This window comes from Aegilops tauschii, chromosome 3, assembly GCF_002575655.3.
Source record: "Aegilops tauschii subsp. strangulata cultivar AL8/78 chromosome 3, Aet v6.0, whole genome shotgun sequence".
NCBI lineage: Eukaryota > Viridiplantae > Streptophyta > Magnoliopsida > Poales > Poaceae > Aegilops > Aegilops tauschii.
In genome coordinates this window covers 479933376-479944763 of record NC_053037.3, presented here as the reverse complement: position 1 = coordinate 479944763, position 11388 = coordinate 479933376, and the positions used below count along the sequence as shown (strand labels likewise).

The following is an 11388-nucleotide window of genomic DNA, read 5'->3' as shown; positions in this document are numbered from 1 at the left end:
AACTCAGCTGCTAATATTTGCAAATATTCTTTGGCTCCCCTTGTGTCAAATCAATAAATTTGTGTTGAATACTCTACCCTCGACAACTGTTGCGATCCCCTATACTAGTGGGTTATCAGGCATCTTCAATGCGGATCGCAAAATTTCCGCCTATAATGTCCCCGGACGCGTCCGCGGACAGCTGGTAGGGCGAAGGCCATCAAACCAAAGTTACCAAATGTTAAGCAGACCTAGAATTTCATTGATTTTTGAAATATCTATTATCTATTATTTAATTAAAACGATAGGCAAACAAGCCACCACGGGCGTTCACATAGATTAAATTATCTTGATCATTAATTTTATGTATTGACGGCCGAGATTAAAATGTGAAAGTGTTACGTAAGAATATAATACATGTACATATAGCAGAACATGCCACGTTGAAGTATTGCACATAGGTTCCAAAGAAATAATATAGTAGAAAAAGAACTTCCCATCGATGGATCAATGATAAGTGAAAAAAATATTAGTCTAACCTAAACAAATAAGGAGCCTATTATTAACAGACAAGGACAACCACCTCACGTGAGGAAAGTTCCTGATCAGGAACAAATACACGCAAATAAAACAAGTCTGATTTGCACACGGTGCACAAGTCTGATTTGCACACGGTGTTGGCATCTGATTTGCAGCAGGTCTCGGCCACCACAACCCAAGACACCTAAAACTATATAAATAAGTACACACGGACGCACAAGTACCCACCAAACAATTAGAAGCCAACGACCACGACGTCTTGAACACATCACACGCAACTCAACGTCCAGACGAAAAAGCCACCTCCAGCCGCTTCACTCGACGCCCGACATAGTCACGCAAAAGCACGCTCGACACCCCATGAAGCGACGCCTGCTCCAATCTAAGTCGAAAGAATTGACGCCAAAGTACTTCTGGCCTGAATCATCAGATTTGGTAATTGTTATTTAACAAGCTTACTTTTTATGGATAGAATCTTCATAAATACTGTATATCAATTGATAAATTGTTCCCTGTCAGTTATGAAGATATAAGAATATGGCATACAAGAAGTTGAGCGACTTAACTACAAGGGGACAGAATTGGAATATTCAAGTGAAAGTAATAAGAATGTGGGATTCAGTGAATCCTACGACCGATGAGCTTATTAGCCTAGATATGATACTGATGGATGAGCAGGTTTGTTTTCTAATATATTAAATTAGATTTTTTCTGTCAGATGAAGCAACTTACTAACCCTATTTGATTCTTTTAACAGGGTGAAACAATCCATGCTACTATCTGGAAGAATCTTATAGACACTTTTAGATCAAAGATCAATGAAAAGTCTATTTATGCATTCAGCAATTTTAAGGTCGTGGAATCCACAAAATATAGGCCAGTGAGCAATGAAATTAAAATATTTTTTACATACAATACAAAGGTAAAGGAAATAAAAGGATCTTCGGAAGTTTTCCCGGAATATTGCTTCGAGTTTGCTACCATGGACACACTAGAAGAAAGGGCGGAAAAAGATACACAATGCTCAGGTATGTTTATGGATGTAATTACGACCTCCAAATAATGGACATTTCTAATTTTTATATCACAATAATATCCAAATATGCAGATGTCATTGGACTACTAACTCAAATGAAGCCAGTGGAGACAAGAATAACAAAAAGGAACCCACAACCTTCATATATCCGTGAGATTGAAATCCTAATGCCAGAGTAAGTGCATATGCATGTCTCAAATTTAACTAAACCTCCCCCATGTGGTTAGCACTAACTTCTTAGATTATATTCTTTAGGGGTGATAAAATCAAAATCACGTTGCTGGGAAAGTTTGCTTATTTTTTGACCGAGGATGTAATCGGCAGCCAAACTGTCCTTATTATCACATCAATGATGGTGCAGAGATTCAGTGGTAAGTGCATAAATCTTACATGCTATTCTTATCATTTACAAATTATAACTGAATGATTAAATAGGTTTGTGCCTAAAGTCAACGAGTGCCACAAGGATATATATAGATCTGGATATACCAGAAACACAAGAACTTCTTGATAGGTATGAAACACCACCAATTTATATTTTTTCACTCATAATTACTGAGTCAGGTTGATTAAAGGTTGTATATTCTTACTTACTTCATACATGTGCAGGAACTCAGCCGAAGAAACCTTACCAAAGATGGGCAGTATAGATAGAAGTAATCAAGGAACACTAGAAGAACATATGTTTTATAGGAGGAGAACATTAGAAGAACTTACTACAATGAGGCACGGAAACCAGTCAGATCAGGTAATGCATCAAAATTCCAATAAATGATATCATCAATCTCCGTGATACGCGATAAGACCTGCATGGACAATTCATTTAATATTAGTTACAATGAAACCATATTGTGCTTATATATGCCTCTTAATCCCACACCCCACCCAAATGCTATTGTTTTTTTAGGATTTTGTGTTCACCGTCATAGCTACAGTGGATCGTTTGCAAGAAGATATTCAATGGTGGTACATGTCATGTGATAAGTGCCACAAATTGGCTACCAAGGACACCGACAATTATTATTGCAAGAGTTGTGGTATATATCCAGAAAAGGTCACACCACGGTAAGCATATTATATTACTAAAATATGAAAAAGAATGTTATATTATATTTACTCTCCACTAACAGGAATCGTATGTTAGGTACCGTGTTCGACTCCAAATTAGTGACCATACATCTACTACAAGTTGCACTTTATTTGATGAGGAGGCTGCAAGATTGCTTAATACATCTGCATCTAAGTTGCTGGACACACAGGATGGGAAATCGGAAGAAGCGCCAAAGATTATTCAACAATTATGTGGCAAAAGACTCATATTTAGATTCAAGCTCAATGATAATAATCTCACATTTGGCACACAAAACTATGCCGTAAAAAGAACATTTGTGCCTGATGATAGGCTTGAGATGCTCTATTTGGACAATAAAGCTGAGGAGGTAAAGCTGCATTAACTTTTTACCATTTTCAAAATTCCTTAACTAATTCATCTTATATATGTTTCACAGGAATTGATGGATGATGAGGTGGACACTGTGTTAATGAAGAAGCAAAACATGCCAGATAGAAAGGTGATTGATTTTTTTAACAATATACACACTTCATATTTTAGAGATGTATCTAATTTTCAAAATGTTTATGTTTGCAGTCACAGAATAATAATGTTTAATCTGGCAAACTTTCATGTGAACTGGTGCCTGTGAAAGAGGAGCCACATGACAGCAATGGGACTACATTAAATAAAGATAAGCGTCAAGACAAAATACCATCGTCATCACGTGATGAGTCAGAGGATGAATGCACTGAGACCAATATGCCTGAAAAAAAAGGAAAAAGGTGTTTGCGGGAACAAGAAACATGTTAAAGCAAAAGTCAAAAATACAGTGCTGGAAGATGAAGATGAAGTACCGAAATCAAAGGCCAGGAGAAAAAGGATGTTATCCAGATAATTAGTGGATCAGTAGCTTATGAAATAAATAGGGCGACTGTCTATTTGTATCGACCAAGATAAGTAATAGTATTTGACTGACATCAACCATGATAAGAAGGGTACTTATTAGATTAAGGGTGTGGACGTTACCAATGTTCTTAGTTTAAAACAGATTGATAACTTTCTTCATGTAGTTTCCTTTATGCACATGCTATTTTAGGCAAATCTTTACGAGGCCAACACAATAGACAGGAACATACTACAAGAACAAACTTTCGCACATTAGGATTTAATTCACAATTTGAAGAAACTATACTTTGGCAAACCTATATAACACCAGCACAATAGAGAGGAACATACCTTGCTTCATCAGAAACTTAATAGCACGACTGGATATAAGCAAACAAACGGTGTAGTTTCCTAAAAAAATAAACATATATATTTTCGGGGATGATAATAGTTATTTAAAATGCACCAAACGGTGTAGTTTCATAAAAAAATAAGACTGGCATATGTCATCCTGTTATGTTAAATACCTTTAAATAAACAAACAGAAAAAGGGAAAACAACAAATATTAAAAAAATAAAAAATATCAGTAAAACTTTATAAAAACATTAAACAAGTGTTAAATAAACAAGAAAAATACAAAATATATAAAAATTAATCTAGCCGCGCAAATGCGCGGGTACACCCGCTAGTTTTTTATATAACAAGAGATGCCTATCTACTCCCCGACAAAGGTGAGGTTGACGACCCTAGCGCGAGACGGTCCGACCTCGTTGTCGTTAGCGGCCGACGCTACCAAGGCCGAGCTGCGAACGTGTGCCTCATTGACATCGTGGTCATGTTGCTCTCGCGCATCATCCTGTTTTGCCTCCAGGTTCTCGGAGAGCCATTCCACCGGAGGTCGTTGAGGTGGACCTGTAGGAGGTCTCGCTTCATGATGCGGTGGCTATGGACGGAAGCAAGACTGCATGGTTCTCATCAAGTATGTCCATCGTAGGGAGCTCTGGCACATCGGCAACATCTGCTCGCTCTACCTCGATTTGAGTGAGTGTATTACAGTGCTCCTCCAAGAGGGGTAGGTTTTACTATTGCTCAGCCTGCAGCCATGTGAACACGGATACTGCACGCAGTGCGGCATCGACGGTCATGGCCGTGAGGTAGTCGTCTTACTCCTTCTCCTCCAAGCTCATCTCCAGATATCTCGGAGGTTTGTCTGACTCAGTGCGGGCCTGGAGCCTGGGTCCGCAACGTAGACCTCCACCGCGATTTTTGGTGTGGTGCCCTGGGACAACTACTTGAAGCACAAAGCCATGGAGCAAACAATTGCGGCGGTGGACGGCAGACACATATCAAATTGTGGGTGGTGGGACGATGACTCAGATGATGGGAGAAGGTGCTCACATGTAGGGTTTTGGGGTGTGGTCGGCTCACTTTAAATAGTCATGCAGCTAGAGCAGTGGAGGCTTGATTATGAGTAACCGACGTGGCTTCTTGGTTCCGGCATTGGCGTGAATGCGGGTAGGCGGACGTCTGGTCATGTACGATGTCAATGCACGGGTGGTTCTAGAGCTGGATGGATGGGAAGGGGTTTGTGGTGTTTCTAGGCTGTCTAAATCTGACGTGGTTGACGTCTAACCTCCCTTGGAGCTCCTCCCTCCCGATTTGGGGCCGTTCTATAGGATTTCTGACGTATGGACAGGTCCGACCCAATTTGTTGATCTTAGTTGGAGGCCTAAAAGTGTCCAGACCGGATAGTTGAGGGCATATCAAACGATAATCACCTCGCATATTTTAACCCTATTTTTTCCGTTGTTGCTCTCTGTTTTGTGACGATCCAATCCGAAGGCCTTTTTTCCAGTTCTCTATCGGAGGGGGAATCCTCACGATGGTCATCTCCATCAATTTGAAGGTCGTCATGCTCGTACGTGAGTAGTTTTCTTTGGACTATGGGTCCATGCAGAAGTTAGTTGATATTTTCTCCCATGTTTCTCAATACAAAGGTCACGTGAGCCGCCTTTCATGGTTGTGATTCATCTTAGGTAATCTGTTGGTGTGTTTGTTGTGATGTGATAAACTGTCACTTTTATGATCATATCTATCCATGAATTCTCTCGAGATCAATTTCATTTGTTTGTTGCATAAATTTTATTCATATATGCTCTCTTATCTATTCTTGTTTTCTTTGGCTAAGTCCGAGGGGTAATCTGCAAGTGGGAGTTGTGTATTGTAGTTGGTTCAATCTTGCAAATCATCTACCGTGGTGACAGAAAGTGGAAAACACTTGTATTGTGTTGCTGTCACTAGAGATGAGAAAAAGAAGATTGTGTAGTTGTTATTTGAACGCATGGTGAAGAAAAAATATCATCTACTTTATGTCATTGTACTTATTGTAGTACTTTGTTTTACTTTATATTTTAAAATGCATGCTATATAACAATTTTTGGTGGATTATTATCTATAGATGCAGGTGCATAATAGTCTATAGATATCGGGACTTGATGCTCAGACGTTGGTTATGCCATAGATAGTCATAGTTATAAAAATTACAATTTAATCCGTGCATAATTATAATTTATTCACCACATCATGCTTTCTATGATTGAATGCACTACTGAACCTATGGATCCCGGTTCATCTTCTTCCTTGAGACTCAAGGAAAAGGGGAAGGAGAGAGAAAATGATAGGGGAAATGAGTGATGCGATTCACGGCTATTTAATTGCACGTTCCTAAACATCTAGTCACACATGCTCTCTTAAACGTGCAATCATTTTAGTATTGGATAAGATCCTATAGGCTATGGCGCACTTAGTTTAACAAAATATTAACCACTCAAATTTTAGACAATCCCATCTCTAAGTTTTTAGGTGAACTTGAGGATGAGCTGGAAGTCTCCCACTAGTGGAGAATCGGCATTAGTCCCGGTTCGTAAGGGTTTTTAGTCCCGGTTCGCCAACCGGGACTAAAGGTCCCAATCCTTTAGTTCCGGTTGAGCACGACCCGGACTAAAGGCCCACCACGTGGCACGAAGGCGCGCCGGGGGCTGGGGTTCTTTAGTCCCGGTTGGTGACACCAACCAGGACAAAAAGTTTTAGTGGTTTAGGGGTTTATTGTTTATTTTTCTTTTTAATTTTGTGTTTTCCATTTAATATTTTTTCATTTCAAACATATTTTACGCTACTAACATACTGTGCACGTTATGCATATATAAATAAAATTTCTGGTAGAACCAATCATATATCGAATTTCTCGTACAACCATGCACACACACACACGCACGCGCGCACACACACACACACACACACACACACATATATATAATTATAATTTCTCTTACGATTTGCAAATCATTACCTGCAGGCATTAGGCTAAATGATATTCTCCTTCAGGATCTAAGACCTGGTCAAGCAAAAATCCCACCATTTCCTTTTGAAGTGTTCGTATGCGGTCCGTTGATAGGAGCTAATCCCTCATCTGTTGCATCTTTATTAAAGAAAGAGATCAATATCAATATATTAGTTGTGTGTGTATATATCTTAGATTATGATAAAAAGAATTGTGAATTGTGTTTACATACCAAAAGATTTCTTGCATTTTTGCTCCTTTCTGTCATAAAGCGAATGTTGCCGCAAACGTAGTATGCACTTATTCCCCGACGCGTGCCTCATGCACTTTACGAGAATAGAGTTCAATCATATAATAATTAATCAAGCATGCTAATGGTATTGAAAATAGAATTAAAGAGATGCGCGGACGTAAGTACTACTTAATTACTGTGGGTCGCCACCATTTCAGCTCTGGTTTTCATGGGCCGATAACCTCTTTGATGCACTTTTGCCAAACCCTGCCCGATAAAGAAAACGAATAAAGGAGTTATTAATTAGTTGATATCAGGAAATGAACTAAAGAGGCCGACATAGTGCGATAATTATTGAAATTACCTGTCGAGCATCAACTTCACGTTGTGGTATTCTTTAGGTTCTTTAAGTAGTGAGTCCAGTACATGAACTTTTCCCTCGTCAACTTCATTGATTAGTAGGATCCAGTGGAAACTGCATTCGCACACGTTTGTATAACTCATCCACTACACTTATTAACATCTAGTAAGCAAAATAGAATTTGCAGTACAAGACAGTAACAGTCACCCAAAGTTGTAAGGAAGTAGTATTTCTGGTTGGGTATTTAGTTGCTTCAAAAACTCTACCAACCTACTCTCTGTGTCTTTTGCGCTGATTTTCCACACACCTTCATTAACGGTATTTGGGTCAATGAACCCAATTTCATAGACTCCATCTCTTTTCATTTCATAAATCTTCATTGTGCATAATACCACATAAAAGAATATAGTGAGAATAATTACATGTAATGAACGAGCACAACTAGAGACTTAAATTACAGAAAGAAATCACTTATAGACAATAGCAACTAACGAGAGATTTGTCGAGTGCGTCTTGATTAAATAACTGAAGCATTTCTTGAAACTCAAACCACAAATCTTTTTCATGGAAGTAATGCTCGCCCGTTCTTTATTTCTCTCAGGTACCAGTCATGCAATCTGCGCATTTTCATTGATACAAGCGGGACCTCCTCAGGCATGAGTAGAGGTTGGCCAGGGACATATTTCCATGCTACTTCCTCCTCTTGAATCATGGGGAGATCCACGATGCCTAGGAGTTGTTCAACAGTGACACCGGCCTCTCTAGCCATCTCTCTAGCAGCATTGGTTATTATCGAGTTATCGGCGGTACTCACATGTGATTGTACAATGAGCGCGGGACCGATTGCACTACGTGTACTCCTAGCTGGGGAGCAGTTTTCCCGCTTTTCTCACTACCTGTAAGGCTCGACTCCTTATCTTTTTGTGCACGATATGAATTGCTAATAGAGTGCACATAGTTTGATTGGATTTTCTTCACAGCCGGTTTAGCAAGATCCACAAAGTGTTGTATAACATTCTCAGGTCTTTTCTCCTTTAGCGCTGGGGGGAGTTTCTTTGCAAAATGGGCCTTCACTTGGGCATCAACTTGGGCATTGGTTTCCTCGACGGTCATGTCATAAGCCAACTTCTTTTTGGCAGGAGGAGAGGATTTCTTCCTTGGTGCTTGATACGTCTCCAACGTATCTATAATTTATGAAGTATTCATGCTGTTATATTATCATTCTTGAATGTTTTACAATCATTTTTAAGCAACTTTATATCATTTTTTGGGACTAACCTATTGACCCAGTGCCCAGTGCCAGTTGTTGTTTTTTGCATGTTTTTTACATTGCAGGAAATCAATATCAAACGGAGTCCAAACACTGCGAAACTTTTTGTGGATTTTTTAAGGACCAGAAGACATCCAGAGGGCCAGAGAAGCACCTGGGGGTTCCCCGAGGGGGGGCACAACCCACCAAGGTGCGCCTGGGGGCCCAGGCGCGCCCACGTGGGTTGTGCCCACCTTGGTGGCCTCCCGCACCCCCTCTTTGCCCTATAAATCACCAAAAACCCTCGGGGTAACCCTAGATCAGAAGTTCCGCCGCTGCAAGGCTCTGTAGCCATAAGAAACCAATCTAGACCCCGTTTCGGCACCCTGCCGGAGGGGGGAATCATCACCGGTAGCCATATTCATCATCCCGACGACCACCACAATGAGGAGGGAGTAGTCCACCCTTGGGGCTGAGGGTTTGTACATGTAGCTATGTGTTTAATCTCTCTCTCTCTCTCTCTCTCTCTCTCGTGTTCTTGAGATGTCATGATCTTGATATCGCGGGCTTTGTTAATATAGTCAGATCATATGGTGTTTTCCCCTCTCTATCTTGTTGTGATGAATTGAGTTTTCCCTTTGAGGTTTCGTTGTTATCGGATTGAATTCTTTCATGGATTTGAGAGCACTTGATATATGTCTTGCATATGAATACTCATGGTGACATTGGGGTATCGTATTGATTCACTTGATATATGTTTTGGCACTCAACTCTCGGATTCACGAGGTGACATTGGGGTAATCTATGCATAGGGGTTGATGCACGTTCTTGTCTTTGTTTCTCCGGTAGAAATCTTGGGGCACTATTTGAAGTTCTTTGTGTTGGATTGAATATTATGAATGTGAATTTGCTTTGGTGTTATTTTAGCACGAACTCTTGGTTGGATCGATAGGAAAGAATAGCTTTGAGGTGGTTTCGTACCATACAAACAATTGTGTCTTATGTTCTCCGCTAGATGGGAATTTTGGAGTGATTCTTCATCGCACTTTGAGGGATGGTTATATGATCCAATTATAGCATTGTTGAGAGATTGCACTAGTGAAAGTATGGACCCTAGGCCTTGTTTTCAAGCATTGCAATACCGTTTGTGCTCCGTTTTATCAATTGCTACCTTGCTGTTTTTATTTATTCAGATTATAAAAATATATTTCTACCATCCATATTACACTTTTATCACCATCTCTTCGCTGAACGTGTGCACCTATATATTTTTACATTGTATTTGGTGTGTTGGGGACACAAGAGACTTTTTATTATTTGGGTGCAGGGTTGTTTGAAAGAGACCATCTTCATCCTACACCTCCCACGGATTGATAACCCTTAGGTCATCCACTTGAGGGAAAATTGCTACTGTCCCACAAAACTCTCCGCTTGGAGGCCCAAGACGAGTCTACAAGAACAAGTTGTGTAGTTGACATCAAGCTCTTTTCTGGCGCAGTTGACGGTGAGGCTAGGTAACCGGCACTCACGCCCCGTCAACGAAGCTCTTTTCTGGCGCCGTTGCCGGGGAGGTGAGTGCTTGAAGGTATATCTTTCGATCTTGCAATTGAATCTTTTGGTTTCTTGTTTTATCACTAGTTTGGTTTATAAAAGAAAAATACAAAAAAATGGAATTGAGGTTGCATCATATTATCCATCTTTATAATGTCTTTCGTGAAAATGATAGAAAGGAAAATTGTGCTCAATTGATAGAAGAAGAATTCTATAAAATGTTTGGCACAAAATATTTGAATGATGAGCATGATTGCAATGTTGTTAGTATGAATTCTTTGAATATCCATGATGCTAATGATATGCAAAGCCATAAGCTTGGGGATGCTATGTTTGATGAAGTTGATATTTTTAGTCCCCCAAGATTTGATGTGCAAATTTTTTATAATGATTGCATGCCTTCTATTTATGATGATTATAATGATGAAAGTGGATTTGGAGAGGTCATGACTTAATTTAGTGATGAATCCACCATTTTGGATGAGGCTTCAATTGACTATGATAACAAAGTTTCTATCTATGATGATTATGGTGATGAAATGTCTGCTATAAAGAATAATGATAACCATGGAACTTGTCATCATGATTTTAATCTTCACTCTCATGATAGTTATTTTGTTGAGTTTTCTCCCACTACCATTGATTAGAAGAAATTTTCTTATGTGGGGAGTAATAAGTTTTCTATGCTTTTGTGTCATGAAAATAATGCTTTATGTAATGGTTATTTTGTTGAGTTTGCTCCCACTCTCAGGATGCTACTGAAAATTATTATAAGGGAGGAACTTATGCTTGTAGGAATTGCAATAATATCAAGTTTCCTCTCTATGTGTTGAAAATCTTGAAGTTGTGCTTGTTTTGCCTTCCTATGCTAGTTGATTCTTGCTCCCATAAATTATTTGCTCACAAAATCCGTATGCATAGGAAGTGGGTTAGGCTTAAATGTGCTTGCCATGTGTTTCATGATGCTCCCATTGTGTTTCAATTCTTTACTTATATGTGAGCATCATTGAAATCATCATGCCTAGCTCAAAAGGCATTAAAGAAAAGCGCTCGTTGGGAGACAACCCAATACTTTTACCTACTGTTTTTGTGTGTTCACATGATTAGGCCACTGTAGTAATCATGTTTTATTGCTTTTTTTCAATGAAGTGCCAAGTAAA

At 39.4% G+C, this 11388-nt stretch overlaps 1 protein-coding gene across 1 annotated transcript; it reads left to right on the top strand.

Annotated features, from left to right (window-relative positions):
• The first annotated feature begins 1056 nt into the window (after nt 1-1056).
• LOC109760971 (uncharacterized) lies at nt 1057-3224 on the top strand. Its single transcript, XM_040402700.1, has 9 exons — nt 1057-1197; nt 1277-1547; nt 1628-1730; nt 1811-1926; nt 1991-2069; nt 2165-2303; nt 2815-2994; nt 3064-3126; nt 3204-3224. The coding sequence occupies exons 1-9, from the start codon at nt 1057-1059 to the stop codon at nt 3222-3224; spliced, it is 1113 nt and encodes a 370-aa protein (XP_040258634.1).
• Nucleotides 3225-11388: the final 8164 nt, after the last annotated feature.

Coding starts and splice junctions, on each gene's coding strand:
- LOC109760971 (XM_040402700.1), top strand. CDS start 1,057: ATGGCATACAAGAAGTTGAGCGACTTAACTACAAGGGGACAGAATTGG. Junction 1,731..1,810: donor ATTGAAATCCTAATGCCAGA/GTAAGTGCATAT, acceptor TATATTCTTTAG/GGGTGATAAAATCAAAATCA. Junction 2,995..3,063: donor TGGACAATAAAGCTGAGGAG/GTAAAGCTGCAT, acceptor TATGTTTCACAG/GAATTGATGGATGATGAGGT.